This window comes from Chiloscyllium punctatum, chromosome 7 (genome assembly GCF_047496795.1).
Source record: "Chiloscyllium punctatum isolate Juve2018m chromosome 7, sChiPun1.3, whole genome shotgun sequence".
Taxonomy (NCBI): Eukaryota; Metazoa; Chordata; class Chondrichthyes; order Orectolobiformes; family Hemiscylliidae; genus Chiloscyllium; species Chiloscyllium punctatum.
The window spans coordinates 61,416,204-61,438,781 of NC_092745.1; the positions used below are offsets into that span (position 1 = coordinate 61,416,204).

Sequence of the window (22,578 nt, forward strand, 5' to 3'; positions counted from 1 at the left end):
ATATTCTATACCTTTATGGGAGAACCAAAACTTTATCCTGTCCCACACACCATTCCAAGCAGGTTTAACCAACTGCTACCAAACACCAACCACTCCCACCATCTCAGTAAGAGCTGGGAAAAATCAACCCGCAACTAACCTGAATGATCGATGGTCCCTTTAGACAACCAATTTTTGTTTTGGGAAGTGAGGTCGGCTGTACGCACATCCAGCCGTTTGCAAACAGGAGAGGATTTTGCTCGAGTGTTGTGCTCAGAAATGGAACCGCTGTCATCAAATCGGCGCCCCAAACGGAGACCACAATCTGCTCTAATGTTCTGAAGGTGACTCCCGTTGGTTAGATATGAACTTTGTTTATTTCTGCACAGACGCTGTCAGGCCGCATTTTGATTTTATGTGTTTCTCCTTTACTCTGCACCCTGACTGACCCAAAACCAAGTCGTTAGTGGCCTGCCCCGGTGCCGTTGCACAGCGGTTGATAATGGCTGCAGAGACTGGTGTGAGCGGAGGCGGACATTGGGAAATCCACTGTCAGTTTCCATGGAAACCGGGCCCAGGAGGCAGGAAGCGCGAAGGCGGTGCTCTCGCTGCGCCCTGGGCTGTCAACCGAAGTTTGGTGAGTAACAAACAAGGGCCTGCGCTCTTAGTGTATTATGCGGCCCACGTTTGTAATTCCATTACATGAATTAATTTGGTCACGGTGTCGTTCTGTCTGCAGAGTAAAATGAGATTAGGCCTTGTCCCTCCCCCCCTTCCCCCTCGAGGTTTGCTGAGACCCAACTCTCCACTGAGGGGTTCATGCTGTGAAGTTTACTGTGTGGACAGCGAGGAATTCTACCTAATTATCCTAACATTTAGCCACATGGCATAAGTTATTTTACTTGCTTTCAATAGCATGACACTTCTACGGTTGGATTGATTCAGGAACTATCTGATTCATGAAGTTGAAAAGCAAAAAAATGCTGGAAACGCTCAGGGATTTTTCTTTCTCATATATTTCATCTCAACCTGTTCAGAAGTGTTATTGCACACCTCTGGAGCGGGTGGAACTTGAATGCAGGCCTCTTGGCTCAAAGGTTAATAACAGCTAAACTTTTGATGTTTCACATCTTCAAATCTGCCTCAATTACTGAGTATTTCTAGCATTTTCTGTTTTTATTCATGATTCATTTGCTAGAACATTTTGATCCTCATTTTTCTTATCTGCTACTAAGTGAGGACGACTTTACTTTTGGACTTGCCGATTTTAAAATTAGAATTGAATTAAAAATCACCATTCACAACCCCAGGATGTGGCAAGCAAGCAAATGAATTGCTTTTGAAGTTTACTTGTTACTTTGCAACATAAGGACCATGCTGCCTAATTTGCATTCAGCAAAGTTTGACCTATTATACTCAATACATGAGAAGATACTTGGGGACTTGTTGTCATATTTTGTTTTTGTAAAACTCTTGTGGAGCACTTTGGAATGTTATTATCTGATGTTCTATGAATACAGGTTATCTATAACTATTCTAATGGAATTTAATTTAGAATTGGTATTTAACAGGACACCAAGGGGATTCATTTTTTTTAAGATGCCACAGATTCTTCTGTTTGAACAAGCAGAGATGGCCTCGATGATTGGATCATTTGAAAATTGACACTTCTAATTGCAGTGCAGTGTTCTCATAGTACTTCATGAAAATGTCAGCCTAAATTCTGTTTGTTGCCTCAAGTGAGGATTGACTGTACAATTATCTGATTTACAAACATAACTATTAGGATGAAGCAATCTAACACCAAATTGTCAGTTTATCAGTTATGTACACCTTGACTACGCTTCTCAGGATTTCCAAGAAAAAAGTTCTGTCCCCTCTTCAGTCTTCTATTTTCTCTCCCAATTTAAATGTTTGGAAGTTCTTCTTTTAAGTATCAAGGCCCAAAATCCTGATTGTTGCTTTTTTTGTCTCTTTATAGTGCCCCTTGAAAATAAGGTGATTAAAACTCCACAGGAATGTTGCCTTGTCAATGATTCAGATGAGCAATGAGCAGTCAGGAAGGGTAGATGTGTGATGATTTCATTTTATTTGTTCATACTTTGTGGCTCACAGTGACCATCCTTATCTGCCCTTGAGAAAGTGGTGACGAACCCCCTGTTAAATTGCTGTAGATCTTATGGTGCAAGTGAACCTACAGTGCTGTTAGGGAGGGGGGTCTTTACGAGGCTGTGTCCTGATACAGGTTTACATTGTGCATGCAGAAAGTTCTGCACATGCACACTTTGTGAAATACCTCACCAGTAAAAACATGGCAGAGTGGTCATCCACAACAAGCTTTCTTGGACTCTTCATGTGGATGCACTGGTTACAAAGGCCCAAAATTGTCTCTCATTCCTCAGGCAGCTGAGGAAATTTGGCATGATGACAAATACCTTTGCCAACTTTTATAGGTGCGCCATCGAGCGCATTCTGTCTGGATATATCACTACCTGGAATGGCAACGGTACCATTCAAGATCAGAGTGGTGAACTCAGCCCGGGCAAACACAAAGGCCTACCTCCCATCTATAGAATCCATCTCCCAGGCCCGCTGTCAAGTAAAGGCCACCAGCATTCCTGAAGATCCACCCCACCCTGGCAATATTTTTCTACAACTTCTACCATCGGCAAGAAGGTACAGAAGCCTGAATACAAGCACCAGCCAGTTTCATAACAGTTTCTACCCTACTGTTATTAGAATACTGAATGGACTCACAAACTCTTAACATTCGCCTGTACCTGTGATCTTGATTTTGCTGTTGTTTACCTATTATTTACTTATCTGTGCTGTTTAACTGTGTGATCTGCCTATATTGCTCACAAGAAAAGCTTTTCACTGCACCTCGGTACACATGACAATAAATTCAATCAATGAATGTAAGTGAACAGGGTGGAATGACATCACTGACAGTACTGTCAGGGGTACCATGCATACTGAGAGTGTTTTGGAGGTGTTAACAGGCATTCTTTTCCTGTGACAGTCAAGGAATGCCATTATAATTCCAAGTCAGGGTTGTGTGTGACTTTGAAGGCAACAGGTAGTGGTAATGTTCCCATATGTCTACTGCCCCTGTTACTGTAGGTGCATGTGGGCTTGGGTTTGGAAGTATTGCACAAGAAGTTCTGTCAAGTTGCTCCAGTGCATCTTGCATGTGGTGCACATTGGTATAACTGGCTTTGCAGGTGAAAGAAGCGAATGTTTATGGTGGTTGATTGGTGCTGTTACAGAAGGTCATTGTGGGCACAAAGTATGAACAAGTAAAATGAAATCATCACTCATTTACCCTTCCTGACTGCTCATTACTCAGCTGAATCATTGACAAGGCAACATTTTTGTGGAGTTTTAGTCACCTTATCTTCAAGGATACTGTAAAGAGTTCATGAAAAAGCAACAAGTTTAATTTTGGGACTTGATACTTAAAAGAGGAACTTAAAAACATTTAAATTGGGAATGAAGAAAGAAGACAGTGAGGGACACAACTTTTTTCTTTGACGTTGCTTCTCAGTTTCAATTTTGTATGATACATAAACAGACTATTTGGTGTTAGATTCCCTCATTCTAATGATTATATTTTTAAATCAGATGACTGTACAATCAATCCCCACTATAGGAAACAAACAGAATCCAAGCTGACATTTTCATGAAGTACTGAGACAACATTGAACTACAAATGGATTATTTGACATGGTAGTGTTGAACTTCTTGAGTGGTGCTGGAACTGTACTGATCCAGGCAAGTGGAAAGTATTCCATCACATTCCTATCTTCTACATTGTAGATGGTAGACAGGCTTTTGGAAGCCAGGTGAATTATTCTTAGCAGAATTCCCAGCCTGTGACCTGCTTCTGCAAACATTACATTTATATAGCTTGTCTATTTAAGTTTATGGTGAATGTAACCCCTCAGGATGTTGACAATGATGGTAATGCCATTGTCTGTTAAGGGGAGATGGTTGGATTCTCTTTTTGGAAATGGTCACTACCTGCCGCTTGAGATGTGAGTGTTGCTTGTCATTTATTGACCCAAGCCTGAGTGTTATGACATATGGGCCTAGACTGTTTCAGTATCAGTTGATTCATGAATGCTCAGTATTCAGCACCAATCACCACTGAACATCCTCAGATGAAGGGAGAGATATTGATAAAACAGTTTTGTAACATTAGTTGGATTCTGGGTACGACCCTGAGAAATTTCTGCAGCAAGGTGCTGAGATGATTAGCCTGTAATAACCACAATATCTTTCTCTGTGCTAGGAATGACTCAAATCAGTGGGGAATTATCCTCTGATTTTCAATGACTAGTTGCAATAGGGACCCTTGATTTCCCAACTGCTGAGGCACCTCACCTCACCTCTGGAATTTGGCTCTTTTTTTTTACCCTGTTTAGCAAATGGTTAAATTTCACCAGAAATGTCAAGAACAAAGACAAAATTGAACATCAGGGAGTAAAACTTTCACATATCTTTAATCAACCTATTCAGACATATTACGACACACCTCTGGAGCAGAAAGGTCCTTCTGGCCCAGAAGTAGGAACACCCATTGTACACAAGGATGCCAGTAAAGTTCTCAGAAGAGTATTAGAATGTGGAAGGTTGTGCACCACTGAACAAATACTGAACAAAAATAAATTTAACAGTTCTTTTACTTCCTCGTCATTTTTATCTCTCTTCTATTCTTGCCTGCTGTAGACCTGTGCAATCTTTATACATGTTCAATTCAAATGAATTGGATCTGAGGTGGGGAATCAGGCAGCAGACTGCACAGATCTCTAATGAAGAATAAACATATCTGAAATCCCCTGTCTCAAAATGAAATTATTGTTTTGACCCAGTTTAATACATCCCCTCATGTTACTTTGGTCTGATATAAGTAGAATCATAGAATCCCTACATTGTGGAAGCAGGCCATTTGGCCCATTAAAGAGCTTCCCAGCCAGACTGAGCGTACTACCCTTTCCCTATAATTCTGAGTTTCCTGCCTAGCCTGGCCTGCACACCCCGGACACTATGGGCAATTTAGCACAGCCAACCCACGTAGCCTGCACATCTTTGGACTGTGGGAGAGAACCAGAGTGCCAGGAGAAAACCCTCACAGACACGGGGAGAATGCAAACGCCACATAGGTAGTTGGGCAAGGCTGCCGGGAAGGGTAAGTTTTCCCGCTTAAAAAGGGACTTACCGCGGGAGTTGGGCCTCCATTTTTGACAGAGTGGCAAGGAGAGAAGGTGAGGTGAAGTGAGGGCTGACGGGAAGGTAAGGGCTTAATTTATATTTGGGCAGTGGCTAAACCCAAGATACTACACGTGTAGTATCTCCCTCCTGCTCCCCTTCTCTAACCGGACGAAAAAATCTCTGTAAGGTAAGGCTTTTATTTCTTATCGTTATTTTTCATATATTTAATTGCATTGTTTGATTTTAGTTAGTTCATATAAAGCTAAGCTTACGATGGCAGGGGACCTCAGACCCATGACATGTGCCTCTAGCTTGATATGGGAGCTTAAGAACGTGTCTGAAGTTCCTGACTCTTCACTTGCAAGAAGTGTGTCCAGCTGCAGCTCTTGTTTGACCGCATGACGGCTCTGGAGCTGTGGATGGACTCGCTGTGGAGCATCTGCGATGCTGAGGAGGTTGTGGATAGCACGTTTAGTGAACTGGTCACACTGCAAGTTGGAATTGATGAGGGAGACAGTGAATGGGTGACCAAAAGACAGAAAAAGAGTAGGAAGGCAGTGCAGGTGTCCCCTGCGATCATTTCCCTCCAAATCAGGTATACCGTTTTGGGTAATGTTGGGGGAGATGGCTCACCAGGAGAGGGCAGCAGTTGTCAAGATCTTGGCATCGTAGTGGGCACTGCTGTTCAGAAGGTGGGGAAGAAGACTCGTAGGGCCATGGTCATAGGGGATTCTATTGTGAGGGGAGTAGTTAGGCGGTTCTGTGGGCAAAAACGGGACTCCCGGGTGGTATGTTGCCTCCCAGGTTCTCATGTCAGGGATGTCACCGATCGGCTGCACAGCATTCTAAAAGGGGAGGGTGAACAGCCAGTTGTGTTGGTGCATATAGACATCTCGTAGAAAACGAGATGAGGTCCTGAAAGAAGAATTCAGGAGCTAGGAGGGAAGTTAAAGAGGAGGACCTCAAAGGTAGTGATCTTGGGATTACTACTAGTGCCACATGCTAGCCAGTGTAGAAATGAAAAAATAGGCAGCATGAACACGTGGCTTGAGGGATGGTGTCGGAGGGAGGGGTTTGCTGGACATTGGGACCGGTTCTGGGGAAGGTGGGACTATTACAAAGTGGATGGTCGACATCTGAACCAGACTGGAACCAATGTCCTTGGGGGAGTTTTTGCTACTGCTGTTGGGGAGGTTTTAAATTAATGTGGCAGGGGGCTGGGAACCAGAAGAGAAAGCAATAGGCAGCGAGGTGGAAACTGGAAACTGTAAGAATCACGAAGATAGCATTAATAAAGGCAAGAATCGGCAGAGAGCGGATAAACACAAAAGAACCGGTGGCCTGAAATGCATCTACTTTAATGCAAGGAGTACAGTGTGTAAGGCAAATGAACTTAGGGCTTGGATTTGTGCCTGGGAGTATGACGTTATTGCAATCACAGAGACTTGGTTGAAGGAAGGGCATGATGATTGGCAACTAAATGTTCCAGGATATAGACGCTTCAGACTGGACAGGGAGGGAAGTAAAAGTGGAGGGGCGGTGGAGCTGCATTGATAGTCAGGGATGATATCACGGCTGTGCTAAAGGAGGACACTATGGAGATCTTGGGTAGTGAGGCATTATGGGTGGAGCTGAAAAATAGCTGTATTACAGGCCTCCCAACAGTAAGTAAACAGATTATGGAAAGATGTAGAGGCAATAGGGTAACGGTGATGGGGGATTTTAATTTTCCCAACGTTGACTGGAATACACTTAGCATCAGAGGTCTGGGTGGGCTAGACTTTGTAAGAAGCGTCCAGGAGAGTTTTCTCGAGCAGTATGTTAATAGTTCGACGAGGGAAGGGGACCTGGTACCAGGGAACGAGCCAGCACAGGTGGTAGAAGTTGCGGTGGGGATTTCTTTGGGAACAGTGACCACAATTCTGTAAGTTTTAGAATACTCATAAAAATGAGAGTTGTCCTAAGGGAAGAGTACTAAACTGGACCAAGGCCGATTATATCAAAATTAGGCAGGAGCTTGGAAGTGTGGATTGGACACAGCTATTTGAAGGGAAGTCCACATTTGAGATGTGGGAGGCTTTCAAAGATAGTGCAGGATAGGCATGTCCCATTGAAGGCAAAGGATAGGAAGGGCAAGATTCGTGAACCATGGATGACAGGAGAAATTGTATGACTAGCCAAGAGAAAAAGGGAAGCGTACATAAGGTCTAGGCAGCTAAGAACAGAACAGGCCCTAGAGGAATATCTGAAGAGTAGGACAAGTCTTAAATGAGGAATCAAGCGAGCTAAAAGGGGTCATGAAATAGCTTTAGTAAGCAGAATTAAGGAGAATCCCAAAGCATTTATTCTTATATAAGAAGCAAGCGGGTAACTAGAGAAAGGACTGGCTCACTAAAGGATAGCGAAGGAAGGCTGTGTGTCGAATTTGAGAGAATGGGTGAGATTCTGAATGATTACTTTGCATCAGTGTTCACTGAGGAGAGGAATATGATGAATGTTGAGATTAGGGATAGAAGTTTGATTAGTCTGGATCACGTTGACATAAGTAGGGAAGATGTGTTGGGTAGAGATTATTAAGGTGGACAAATCCCCAGGATCAGATGGGATCTATCCCAGGTTGCTGAGGGAGACGAGAGAGGTAATAGCTGGGGCCCTGACAGATATCTTTGTGGCATCGTTAAACACAGGTGAGGTGCTGGAGGACTGGAAGGTTACTCATGTTCCCCCCCGCACAAGAAGGATAGTAGGGATATTCCGGGTGACTACAGACCAGTGAGCCTGATGTTGGTGGTGGGAAAGTTGCTGGAAAAGGTACTGAGGGATAGGATCTATTTATATTTAGAAAAGAATGGGCTTATCAGTGATAGGCAACATGGTTTTGTGCGGAGGAGATCGTGCCTTACCAACTTAATACAGTTCTTTGAGGAAATGACCAAGTTGATAGAAAAGGAAGGGCTGTTGATGTCATATACATGGACTTTAGTAAGGCGTTTGGTAAGGTTCCCCATGGTCGACTAATGGAGAAAATGAAGACACATGGTGTGCAAGGTATTCTAGCTAGGTGGATAAAGAACTGGTTGAGCAATAGGAGACAGAGAGTAGTAGTTGAAGGGAGTTTCTCGAAATGGAGAAAGGTGACCAGTGTTGTTCCACAGGGGTCAGTTTGGGGCCACTGTTGTTTGTAGTATACATAAATGATCTGGAAGAGGGAACTTTTGGTAAGATCAGCAAGTTTGCAGATGACACAAAGTTGGTGGAGTACCAGAAAGCATAAGGGACTGTCAAAGAATACAGGAAGATATAGATTGACTGGGGAGTTGGGCGAAAAAGTGGCAGATGGATTTCAATCCAGACAAATGTGAGGTGATGCATTTATGCAAGACTAATTCTAGAGCAAATTATACAATGAACGGAACAGCCTTCGGAAAAGTTGATGGACAGAGAGACCTGGGAGTGCAGGTCCATTGTACCCTGAAGGTTGCTGCACAGGTGGATGGAGTGGTCAAGACGCATATAGTATGCTTGCCTTCATTGGACGGGGTATTGAGTATAAGAGCTGGCAAGTCATGTTAAAATTGTACAGGGCATTCATTCGGCCGCATTTGGAATTATGTGTACAGTTCTGGTCGCCACATTACCAAAAAGATGTGGATGCTTTGGAGAGGGTGCAGAGAAGGTTTACGAGGATGTGGCCTAGTATGGAAAGTGCTTGCTATGAAGTGAGGTTGAGTAGGTTAGGTTTGTTTTCATTAGAAAAAAGGAGATTGAGGGGGGGACCTGATTGAGGTTTACAAAATCATGAAGGGTATTGACAGGGTGGATAGAGACAAGCTTTTTCCCAGGGTGAAGGATTCCATAACGAGAGGTCATCCTTTCAAGGTGAGAGGTGGAAAGTTTAAGGGGGGTACACGTGGCAAGTACTTCAGACAGAGGGTGGTGGGCGTCCGGAAGGCGTTTCCAGCAGAGATGGTAGAGGCAGGCATGGTAGATTCATTTAAGGTGCATCTGGACAGATGTCTGAATAGTTGGGGAGCAGAAGGATAGAGATACTTAGGAATTGACCGATAGGTTTAGATAGTACATTTGGATCGGCACAGGCTTGGAGGGCCGAAGGGCCTGTTCCTGGGCTGTAAATTTTCTTTGTTCTTTGAACCCAAATCCCTGGCACTGTGAGGCAGCTGTGGTAACCATTAAGCCACCATTCTGCTCCCAAAAGGATAAGGCTGTCCCAGCTGAAGTGAACTCAACGTGATTCAGCAAAGATCTTTGGCGAAGTGTGGCATATTAGTTTTCTGTTCTACTTTCCAATTACCCCTTTAAGTAATAGCTTAGAATTGAACTTGTAAGAAAAAATGTTTTGGCAGACAATGTAGCGGATGATGAAGATTAACCAAACAATGAGTCTTTCATTTGCCTTCAATCATATGAGTTTTTAAGTAAATGCGGATTTATTAGTAGACACCAAAACTGTTTTAAATAGTCACATTTAAAGGCTTTATAAATGCTCTATTCATATTCTGTTTTTTCACTGGTAAATGTGTCAGTTGGTACACAACTGAATTATGAGAGAACGATTTTGACCTGTATTTTGTGGAGGCTTGGGTTCTTGGACAAGACTGCAGTTTGCAAGCTACATTTCTCACTTATGAATGCTACCCATGGATGCCTGTTGGTAAGACACTGGATAGGAATGTTATTGAGTTAAGCTGCAATGCCTTCTCTGAGATTCATTAGGTGAAAAATGATGGCTAGGAGCTCAGCATGCATTAATAACTTTGGATTTTTCAGAATAAATACTGTTTCAATCTGAATATTTAGAAGTGAATTTTAGACATGTTCAAATGGAAATGTGTGGTTTGCATGCAGTTTTGAGATTTGTTCAAAAGAGTGTTTCAAGTGTTGTTAGGACATGGGGTAAACCTCTCTGCTAATTTAAACCTGACTCTCACAGAAGCTCACCTCGCACTGTAATCTGTTAAATTTCGAGAGGTCACTATTTAAAGTAAAAATTAACAATTTTATTCTTTAAGTTCAACAGAGGATATTAAAACCAACAACTATTTACAACTCATTTCTCTTAAACTATTGTTTTACCTCCCACTCGACAATACTGGTCTGATTTTTAAAGACATCTCAATTAAAATTTACGAAGAAAAAGATAACATTTCAAAACCAGCCAGCTTTGTCAATTCTCCTTTGTAGATTTTACTCTGTAGATGTTTCTCTGGGTTTTCCTGAGTTGTCTCTTCTTCGGTCTTTTGCCGCACAACTTTTCTTGTGGACAGGTAGCTTTCAGAGAATTATTTGGTTAGCAGTCTATACTTGTTGGTTTTCTTGGCAGTTTTCCCCCCTAAATATTCATAATGTCCAATTTTATATCCCAAAATATCGGATCATTTCATTAGTTTGATGTCATCAAAACACTTAATTCAAATTCGATTGGATTTTGGTTTCTTGGGGCATAATTTAAACTGGCCAAATTCAAATTTGTTGTGTACCATGGCAACTCAGCTGCACTATTTGTTTCACAGTCAAATGTTACATTTTAAATTCTTTTAGCACACTCTGTGCCTCTCTAAGGCCATGCCAGCTTCCAGTTTCTCTTAAAGGTATAGTACCCACCTGCACCTTCATAACAATGTATATTTGGACATTGTTATGAAGGTGCAGGTGGGTGAAATTTAGTAGAACTAAATTTAGTGACCGAAAGAGTACTGATGGTTTGGAATGAGGTCCTGAGGCATTCCAGGAACAGTCTTTGCTAGAGAAAACAGACAAAGATGGAGGAAGCCAAGGTTCAAACTCGACTCTTAAGATTAATGACAGTTATTTCAACGTTTTGATTATAAAGCAGAGGTAATGCTGCATTTACATGCAGTTTATTTGCCTTTATTTGCCATCATCTTCATTGGTCAGCATTGTAAACATGTCTGTAAGATGAAAAATATTGATTCAAGACTGCAACTGATTTGATGCACCTATTGACAGCATCAGTCTATATGGCACATCAGCTGCAAATAATCCAGCAACAAGGGTATCACACTGTGTTTAGGAATCAAACACTGTATTGGTCGCTCTTCATGGCATTCATTTGTGTGGTTGGAATAATGTAGATATGACTTCTAACTCTTGGTAGGTACAACCAATCAGACTTTGAGTGTTGACTCCCCTGGCATACCATCTTGCATGTAATATCACCAAAGTCAGGACAGGTTGGGATTGGGTGAAGCTGAGACATATACATTTCACAATAGATTTGCTGTTTCAGCTTTCTTTGTGAATAGCAGTTTCTACCTGTGCGATTTTATCAATCAAAGTTTGGTATTTTCACTTTATTAGCAGTTGTGGGTGTGCAGGTACAAGCAGGAGGTCACAGAGCATCTCTCTTATGTAGTGTAGTCCAAACTGTCTGGCAGCTCTTCATTGGTCCTTTCTCAAATCCATTAAATAAGTGATTTCAGTTGAATAATCCACTGCCAGCTTGTTGGAAGGAAAAGAGTGGAATAAATTCACACTGAAAGGCCACATTTACTTCAGTGTTGACAAACTAGTCAGGAATAGCCACATACCTATTACAGTCTAATAACTCTGGATTCCCAACCCTATGGAAACAATTAAGGGTGGAAATGATGGCTGTGACAGAAGTTTGGGAAATAAATGTGCAGAATGTCCCCTTTCCTGAGTCATAATCATAGAGTCATTGAAATAAGTGAATGCCTATATAAGGCTTCCATCACATTATTGCCAGAGCTGTGAATGCATGTGATACAAAACAACAGGTAGCACTCCACTAAAATTAGCTCTGCCCAATTTACACCCAGTTTGAAAGCCCAGGCTGGTGGGCTCAGAGATGTTATGGAGGTGACGCAATAGTTGCAAAATGTTAATGTATAAAATTGACAGTTTTTGAAAGAGAATTGCATCAGTAGAAAAGTACGTTAGCTGACTGTTTGCTTCCTTGTGTCTTGAGTAATATACTTATTACCGTACTGATGGTGAACTGAATGCAGAGGATAAATAAAGAACTATTTCTGATGGAGATTTCCTAACATAGCCTCATAAGCTGTAACCATGAAGGTTGTGCCCAACACAGCAACTAAAAGTGTCAAGTGTAAGGCACACATCTGCGAATTGTCATTTAACTGATATGAAATTATGTTTGTCTCATTGAAAGTTGAGCTTTCAGAAATTTTCTACTAACTGGAACTGCTTTATTATTGTGTTGGAGGCATTCAAAACATTTGTACAGTTTATCATCAGGGGTCTTTGTCATATCCAGGTATGATGAAATTTTCCCAATGAATTCCTGCCCTCCTGAAGATGCTGATGTTTGGTGCACTATTCTGGAGTAGCCCTTTCTAAATGGCCATTTCACATTAGTTGACAAGTTGCGAAAACACTATATAAATGTTCAAACCTGAATAGTGCATCTCTTTCCCCTCACCACTCCTCCCATCCCTGATATGCACTTACTCTCAGACACATTAATGTTCACCAGATCATAACTTCTTTAGGTCGTATAGCAATTTGTCCAAAATGACTCATCTGTCCTGATCATTAGCAACGGACCACCTTCTAGACCACTCAGAATACAGGATTATGCCTTTGCAATGCTTATATCGCTTCCTGTTCTCATGTTTGTATGTTGACATTATTACTGCTAATTTACAAAGCTGAAGTAATTTCTACGAAGATGTGACTGGCAATTTCAACATTTTCATGTTGCCTGTATCTTCCTATTTAAACAGCAACACTGCATTCACCTCAGGTTTTCTGTCTGGTTTGCTTTGTGAACACAGGAAAAATGTTGTGAAACTTGAAAGCGTTCAGAAAAGATTGACAAGGATGTTGCCAGGGTTGGAGGGTTTAAGCTGTAGGGAGGGGCTGAATAGGCTGGGGCTGTTTTCTCTGGAGCGTCAGAAGCTGAGGGGTAACGTTATGGAGATTTATAAAATCATGAGTGGCATGGATAAGGTAAATAGACAGGATCTTTTCCCTGGGGTGGGGGGATGTCTGAAACTATAAAGCATAGATTTAGGGTGAGTGGGGAAAGATTTAAAAGGGACCTGAGGGGCAACTTTTTCATGCAGAGGGCAGTACTTGAACGGAATGAATTGCGAGATGAAGTAGTGGAGGCTGGTACAATTACAACATTTAAAAGGCAATTGGATGGTTACATGAATAGGAACAGTTTAGATGATATGGATCAATGCTGGCAAATGGGATAGATTAACTTAGGATATCCGGTAGGCATGAATAAGTTGGGCCGAAGGATCTGTACCCATGCTATACATCTTTATGACTCTATTAATGTCTTAAACAGTTGTATATTTCTGACCTTATCCCCATTGGTTCCATTGATCTTTACATCAGATATATCCACAACTAGTTTCATGATAGCTGTGCATTCACTCTTCCCTTTTTGCTGTTTTCTGCAGCTAAAGGTTTTCATTGTCAAATTCAATCTTTGTGTGAGTTTTTTTTCCCATGATGGTTCTTTTTTTTTTGTTGTTCACATTTTCAGTAATTTTGTCTGTTTGACTCCCTCTTCATTGCTGTCTTGAGTTAATCTCCCATGTTAAATTCTTGGCTTGAGCATTTGCTTCAATGTCATGAACAGAGGGTGATTGAAAAAGCAGTGGCTGCTTTTTCTTAATAACTGAGCCTAGCCTGCCATTCAACTATACCATGGTTGATGTATACCTCGATTTCATTAATCTCCCTTAGCACCCTTAACTAATAAAAACATTGTTGATCACAGTCTTGAAAATTTCAGTTGACCCAAATCCTCAGTCTAAAGGCAAACAGAATTTCTGACTTTTGTAATGCTTTGTGTGGAAAAAAAACTTAAGTGATTTTCCCCAAACTTCTAATCTCAAGGAAGTAAAACAGTCTTTTTCATTATGTAACCCTGTAAGCCTTGGTATAACATTGTATTGACAAATCAGTGCTGTACCTGTCTACTTGACAACTGTGGCCCAAAAGTAAACACAGTGCTCCAGCATTGATTGATCAAAGTTCTTTAAACTTAAGCAGTAAAAAATACACTTTTTATTCCAATCATCTTTGAATTTAGCCTTTTTATTTGACACCCACAGCATCTCCATATTTCCTTGTTGGACAGGTAAGCCAGAGGAGATTTGTTGTCACCACTCATGTGTTCTTTGACTACATCTCTCTGCTAGTTTCAATAACTTCTTGAACTGAATGGCTTGCGAGGCCATTTTAGAGGGCAGTTAAGATTGAAGTGCATTGCTGTATATCTGGAGTCACACACAGGCTAGACCAGGTGGAATGGCAGATTTCTTTCCTTCAGAGACATTAAGGAAATCTTATACGACAACTGATAGTTTCATGGCATCATTAACAGATTCCTATGCCAGTTCTGTGAACGGAATTTAAATTCCAATATTTTCTGTGGTGAGATTTGAACCCATGCTCCCAGAGCATTAATCTGGGCCTGTGGATTATTCTTCTACTGACGTTATCACCACGCCACCACATCTCTTTCCTTGTGCCTGTCTTGCTATCAAATTTTAAATTGGTTCTGATTAAACCTCTTCAATTGTTGTTTTCTGCAATTCCCTTTGACTGCAGAAACTGAAGAGAAGTGGGCAGAAATGCCATCCAAAAAAAGCTGTAGATAAACCCTGTATCAAGCCAAACTCTGTGCAAATAAAAGACATGGGAGTTGTTGCTTTGGATTGCCTGAATCCCAGGTGGAAACTAAATTTTGCTTGCTTGCTCAGCTTTATTTACTGCTGAGTTCAGGAGATGTAGAATTGGTACTGCCCCTCAGAAGATATTTTCTTATTAGTAACTGAAAAAACTGTTATTCTGATTGTATAAGACCAGTTAGAAGATATAAGGGTGAATTCACAGGCCATGTATTTCCGCTGAGGAGCCACACTTGTCTGGAGTATGAATTTGAGACACAGTAATGTCCATCATTTGACACTGGCTTCTTCCTGGAAGCAGAGTATTTGTGAATGTGCATAACAGTTTTTACCAGTGTTAGTTATTAGAAAAAGATTAAGATTTAATTTTTAAAAATCAGAGGTCATTCATGCACAATTGATCATGACATGAAAAGAAATGCCAAGTTAACTTCTCTTTCTAGCTTTCCATACTCTCTTTCCACCAATTCTGCCCATCCCATACTGCAGTTGTACAGGACATTGGTTAGGCCACTTTTGGAATATTGTATGCAATTCTAGTCTTCCTCCTATAAGAAGGATGTTGTGAAACTTGAAAGGGTTCAGAAAAGATTTACAATAATGTTGCCAGGATTGGAGGATTGGAGCTACAGCAAGAGGCTTGAATAGGTTGGGGCTATTTTCCCTGGAGTATCAGAGGCTGAGGGGTGACCTTATGGAGGTTTATAAAATCAATTCGGGCATGGATAGGGTAAATAGACAAGATTTCTTTCTCTGGGGTGGGGGAGTCGAGAACTAGAGGGCATAGATTTAGAGTGAGAAGGGAAAGATATAGAAGGAACCTCAGGGGCAACTTTTTCACGCAAAGATGGTGCGTGTATGGAATGAGCTGCCAGAGGAAGAGGTGGAGATTGGTACAATTACAACATTTAAAAGACATCTGGATGGGTATATGAATAAGAAGGGTTTAGAGGGATATGGCCAACTGCTGGCAAATGGGACTAGATTAATTTAGGATATCTGGTCAGCATGGACAAATTGGAACAAAGAGTCTGTATCTATGCTGTACATCTCTATGACACTCGAACACAATGGTTGCTGGTATCAGTGATAGAAACAAGGAGAAAATGCATATTTGTGAGAGGAGAGATATATGGGGGTGGGGTAGGGGTTGCAGAGGTGGCATCTATTTTCTTTGATTTATTTTCTGCATCACTAGCTTTTCCAAACATGCTTCTGGATTAAGCATAACCAAAATGTAATGACCACCATAACAGCTATCTAATTGAACCACTAACTCATCTGGAGGGACTTTATTTCTGGGCTGAATATTAAGAGATCATAACACTCAGTTAATTGCACTTTTGTCTGAAGGTGCAGATTGGAATGAAAAAGTGTCATATTGAAATATGCTTTTTGCTTAATTACAATTCTGTCAATATCTGTAGATTTGAGAGCAGAATGCTTCAGTGTCTGCCCAAATTATGCACTGATCACTGTTTTCTATAGTTAGGATTTCTTGTTGCTATGGTAGTTCACTTTCAGTAGCTCTATGGTTTAAAGGTTCATGGCTTTTTCAATCAGAGCTGAGTGGTTTTGGTTCCATTCACAAGAATTAGATTAACCTCCATTCACTCAGTAATCAATGATATGGAGTTAGCACATACTGTGTCATAGCCACAAGATACAGACTGCTAGCAAAAGTAATTTGTATTGTATAAGATAAAAAAAGTAAAGCTTTTATTCATTGTTCACTTTGTGTGGTTGAAATCCGAGGAACCTTGGCAGCATGCCTTGCTGAAATAAGTTAAACAGCAATAAACCTTTGTAAGTTTGAAGGTTAATAATAAGTAATGGAGATCTCAACTATAAATTCAATATTTGTATTTAGTGCCTTTTTTCCTTTTATCTAGTCCATAGTAAAAATACCTTGTGAAGAATATATAAAAATAGTGCAGAAGTCAGTGTTTGTGCTGTTTCAGTGACGCTTTATATTTAATCCATGTTCCTAAATGAAATTAATCTCTCCTGTCTCCACTATTCCCTCACATTAAAATGTGCACGAAGCTCATGGACTTGATAGTCATCAAGATTAAGAGCACCCAATCTGCTACCTGTTCTGTTTCCCTCCCTTCCTTCCTTAAATCAGCCAGATTAAATTTCCTCGAGGGCAACCACAACACCGCCGCCTTCCAACCCATCATCAGTTTAACTGCAAACTCATGTTTCTTTTATTTGTTTCTTTACTATTTCTTGAATGTAGAGTCATAGATTGGCAACAGCACAGAAGGAGGCCATATGGCCTTTGGGTCAGTGGTGGCTTGCTGTAGGAGCAATGAAGCAAGCCTCACTCTCCTGCATTTTCCAAAGAAACCTGCAAATTTTTCACTTTCAGGCACTTTTCTATTTCTCTTTTGAAAGCTACAAGTGAATTTGCCTTTAGTATCCCCTCAATTAGAATATTCTATATTCTGATTTGGATCCGTGCAGATTGGAAGAAAGAAATCTGATCCTGATCGATGGTTTTTAAAAATAAGATTTCTTATGTCGCTGTTGGTGTTGGAGATTCCCCGGTTTTTGGCCCCTGCCAAAGGGAAAAGTGTGTCTCTCTCTTTCTTTGTTGAGACTCCACGTAACTTACAACATTTTAACAAATCTTCTCTGAACCTTCTCTCTGCCTCTGCCTTAGCTCCTTCGCTGTCTCTTTTATGCTTTGTAATCCTTTTAACTTTACTATTGCAATTCACATTTGGTTGAACCACAACTAGCACTTCCTGTGCACTTGAGCCCATCCAAAACTCTCTTGCTCATGTCCTAACTTGCTATCTAAATAAGCAGTCTGGAGAGCATGTCACAGTAGCACCAGACATTCCTAAAAATGTAAACAGAAAGGTGCTGGAAATCAGAAACAAAAACCGAAGTTGCTGGAAAAGCTCAGCAGATCTGGTAGCATCTGTGGAGAGAAATCAGAGTTAACATTTCAGGTCCAGTGCCCCATCCTCCGAACCAAAGACCTGAAACATTAATTCTGATTTCTGTCCACAGATGCTGCCAGACCTGCTGAGCCTTTCCAACAATTTCTGTTATTGTACCAAAAAATGAGATGCTAACCTGGTGAAGCTACAATACAAGACTACATGCATGCTAAACAGTGAAAGAGGCATATCATAGGTCGAGCAAAACAATCTCACAACCAGTGTTTCAGATCACAGCCTTGTATTTCTGCTCATGCAGTTGTGAATGGTGGTGGACCTTCAAGCAGCTAACTGATGGAGGAGGCTGCACAGATATCACCCTGCTCTGTGATGGAGTATACCGACATTTCCATGCAAAAGACAAGGCTCAGCTAGAAATGTGAAATGGGTGATCCACCTCTACAGTCTCTTAAGGTCCTCCTCATCATGGATGGCAGTCTTCATCCTATTCAGTTCAGCCCAGTGTGATCAGCAAGAAACAAACAAAAGCACTGAATACAGTGAAGGCTCTTACCTCATCTTATCTTAGCTTTAGTACTGAAGACTTATGGTTCTGAACTTGCAATGCTGTCAGCCAATACAGCTTCAACACATCTGACAATGTAGGAAATTTTCCAACTGTTGTTCCACTAAGAAGTTTTTTTATTCAAACTTTTCATATTTATTGTGACACACCTCTAAGGCAGATGGGACTTGAATCTAAACTTTTCAGCTCAGAGCTATGATCATTACCAATTTGCCACAAGAGCCCTTTCTGTCCACTGAAAACAGGGAAATCAAATGACAAATTACTCAGGGATTTTCCTAAGAATTGCACACAGCGTTCAATACCATTTACAAGTCCTCAGACACTGAAATAGTCAATGCAGCGAAACATTCAGCCTTGGGCTGATAAATTGATAGTACTACACAAGCCACACAGGTGCCAGGCAATTAACATATCCAACAAGACAGAATCTAACCATATACCCTTGACTGTTAATGGCATCACATAGAGTCATAGAGTCCGACGGCACAGAGACAGGCCCTTTGGCCCAAACTGGTCCTTGCGACCAAAATGTCCATTAACACTAACCCCATTTCCCTGCACTTGGTCCATATGCATCTAAACCTTTCCTATCCATGTATTTGTCAAAATGTCTTTTAAATGTTGTTAATATACAGCCTTAACCACTTCCACTGGCAGCTCGTTCCATATGTGTATCACCCTCTGTGTAAAAAAAAGTTACCCCTCAGGTTCCCTTTTATTCTTTCCCCTTTAACCTTAAACAGATGCCCTCTAGTCCTGGATCCTCCCTACTATCTAAAGAAAAATGTCCTAGCTTGTTCAACTTCTCCCTATAACTCAGATCATTGAGTCCTGGCAACAACCTTGTAAATTTCTACTGTGCTCTCTCTAGTTTAATAACATCAGTCCTATAACAAGGTGACCAAAACTGAACACAGTACTCCAGGTGCGGCTTCAATGTCGTGTACAACTGCAACACAAATTCCCAACTTCTATACTCAGTGCCCTGACTGATGAAGGCCAGTGTGACAAAAGCCACCTTCACTGCTCTACCTGTGACTCCACTTTCAGAGAGCCATACACCTGAACTCCAAGGTCCCTCTGTTCCACTGCACTCTTTAAGGCCCTACAATTCCCCATGAAACTCCTACCTTGATTTGACTTTCCAAATTGCAAGACCCCACATTTATGTATATTAAACTCCATTTACCATTTCTTGGCCCACTTCCCCAGCTGATCAAGATCCTGCTGCAATTTCTGATAACCTTCCTTGCTGTTCATGATACCTCCTATTTTCTTGTAATCTGCACACTTACTAATCTCATCCAAATCATTGGTATAGATAACAAACAGCAATGGGCCCAGCACAAACCCCTGAGGTACTCAATTAGTCACAGGCCTCCAGTCTGCCAAGCATCCTTCCACTATTACCTTTTGCTTCCTTTCATCAAGTCAATTGTGTTCACAATTTGCCAGCTCCCCCTGGATTCCATGCAATCTAACCTTCCAGAGAAGTCTACCATGTGGAACCTTATTAAAGGCCTTATTGAAATCCATTGACTATGACTACTGCCCGGCCCTCGTCAACCTTTCTGGTCACTTCATCAAAGAACGCGAACAAATTTGTGAGGTATGATCTCCCACACACAAAACCATGCTGACTAATCCTATTCAAACCCTGTTTTTCAAAATGCATGTTTATCCTCCTCTCAAAATCTTCTCAAGTAATTTACCTACCACAGATGTTAAGCATACTGGTCTGCAGTTCTCAGGATTTACTTTGCAGCCCTCCTTGAATAAGGGCACAATATTTGCTACCCTCCAGTCTTACAGGACCTCACTCGTGGCTAACGATGATCAAAATATCAGCCAGGGCCCTTCTTCTTTAGCCTCTTGTAGTGTTCTTGGATATATCTGGTTAGGACCAGGAGATTTATCCACCTTCATACATTCTAATACATCCAACACCTCCTCTATTGTGATATGCACTGTGCCCAAGATATCACCACTAACTTCCCCAAGTCATCATGTCTTTCTTCATGGTAAGCACAGAGGAGAAATGTTCATTGAGTACCTTGTCCATCTCCTGTGTTTCTACACAGACATGTCCACTTTGGTCCTTGAGGGGTCCTATTCTTTCTCTAGATCTTTTCCCCTTAATATACTTAGCAAACCTCTTTGGATTCACCCTAATCTTCTTAGGCAAGGCTATCTTGTACCCCCTTTTCACCCTCCTGATTTCCTTCTTCAGTAAAGACCTGCAAGGATTCCCTTGATCCCAGCTGCCTGTACCTGAGCCATACCCCCTTTTTTTCTAGTCAGAGCCTTAATATCTTTTGTCATCTAAGGTTCCCTATTCCTGTCAACCTTGCCTTTCATTCTTAGCTCGAATTCAAAGTCTATATGTTCCTCTATCTCACTTTTAAAGGCCTCCCACTTGCCAGAGGTTCCATTGCCTGCAAACAAACTACTACAATCACTTCGCTGATTTCTCCCCAATCAGCAGCTCAGAAACTGAATTGGACCAGCTGTAAAACATTTGACATCAGGGCAGCTGAGAGGCTGGAAATTCCACAAGAAGTAACTCCCCACATGATTCAATGCCTGTCCACTGTCTACAAAACAAAAGTTGAGAGTATGATGGAATACTCTCTGCTTGCCATGACAAATGCAACTCCAAGAGCACTTAGGAAGCTCAACACTATCCAAGAGGAAGAATCCTGCTGAATCTGCACTTTATCCACCACCTTAAGCATTCATTCCATCCAACAGCGGCAGAAGTATATACTATCTGCAAGATGCACTGCGGCAAGTTGCCGAGGCTTCTTCAATAACATGTATCAAATCTGCAACCTCTATCATCTACTAATGGAAGAGTAGCCACTGCATGGGAACATCACGTTCCCCTCCAAGTCACCCAATACCCTGGCCTGGAACTATTTTACTGTTCCTTCAATGACACCAAGTTAGAATGCTGGAACTCCTTTGCTAACAGCAGTGCAGATGTATCTACACTATAGAACATAGAACATAGAACAATACAGCACAGAACAGGCCCTTCGGCCCACGATGTTGTGCCGAACTTCTATCCTAGATTAAGCACCCATCCATGTACCTATCCAAATGCCGCTTAAAGGTCGCCAATGAATCTGACTCTACCACTCCCACGGGCAGCGCATTCCATGCCCCCACCACTCTCTGGGTAAAGAACCCACCCCTGACATCTCCCCTATACCTTCCACCCTTCACCTTAAATTTATGTCCCCTTGTAACACTCTGTTGTACCCGGGGAAAAAGTTTCTGACTGTCTACTCTATCTATTCCTCTGATCATCTTATAAACCTCTATCAAGTCACCCCTCATCCTTCGCCGTTCCAACGAGAAAAGGCCGAGAACTCTCAACCTATCCTCGTACGACCTACTCTCCATTCCAGGCAACATCCTGGTAAAACTTCTCTGCACCCTCTCCAAAGCTTCCACATCTTTCCTAAAGTGAGGCGACCAGAACTGCACACAGTACTCCAAATGTGGCCTAACCAAAGTCCTGTAGAGCTGCAACATCACCTCACGACTCTTGAATTCAATCCCTCTGCTAATGAACGATAATACTCCATAGGCCTTCTTACAAACTCTATCCACCTGAGTGGCAACCTTCAAAGATCTATGTACATAGACCCCAAGATCCCTCTGTTCCTCCACCTGACCAAGAACCCTACCATTAACCCTGTATTCCGCATTCTTATTTGTTCTTCCAAAATGGACAACCTCACACTTGGCAGGGTTGAACTCCATCTGCCACTCCTCAGCCCAGCTCTGCATCATATCTAAGTCCCTCTGCAGCCGACAACAGCCCTCCTCACTGTCCACAACTCCACCTATCTTTGTATCATCTGCAAATTTACTGATCCACCCTTCGACTCCCTCATCTAAGTCATTAATAAAAATTACAACAGCAGAGGACCCAGAACTGATCCCTGCGGAACTCCACTTGTAACTGGACTCCATGCTGAATATTTACCATCTACCACCACTCTCTGACTTCGACCGGTTAGCCAGTTTTCTATCCAATTGGCCAAATTTCCCTCTATCCCATGCCTCCTGACTTTCCGCATAAGCCTACCATGGGGAACCTTATCAAATGCCTTACTAAAATCCATGTACACTACATCCACTGCTCTACCCTCATCCACATGCTTGGTCACCTCCTCGAAGAATTCAATAAGACTTGTAAGGCAAGACCTACCCT

At 41.7% G+C, this 22,578-nt stretch overlaps 2 protein-coding genes across 5 annotated transcripts in view; one reads left to right on the forward strand and one right to left on the reverse strand.

Moving 5' to 3' along the window:
- The window catches only part of LOC140479712 (kelch-like ECH-associated protein 1), a 71,830-nt gene extending 71,357 nt beyond the window's left edge, over positions 1-473 (reverse strand). Inside the window, exon 1 of the mRNA XM_072573756.1 lies at positions 140-473. The gene's annotated coding sequence lies outside the window, so the exon portion shown is untranslated. The remainder of the gene's footprint in view (positions 1-139) is intronic.
- Positions 474-9,754: 9,281 nt separating this feature from the next.
- The window catches only part of acot11a (acyl-CoA thioesterase 11a), an 80,674-nt gene continuing 67,850 nt past the window's right edge, over positions 9,755-22,578 (forward strand). For 3 of the 4 annotated variants that reach the window (XM_072573750.1, XM_072573753.1, XM_072573752.1), the window contains exon 1: positions 9,755-9,865. In XM_072573750.1, the coding sequence (XP_072429851.1) occupies positions 9,843-9,865 (23 nt within the window). In that variant the 5' untranslated portion in view covers positions 9,755-9,842. The remainder of the gene's footprint in view (positions 9,866-22,578) is intronic. The other variant, XM_072573751.1, reaches the window with a different exon arrangement.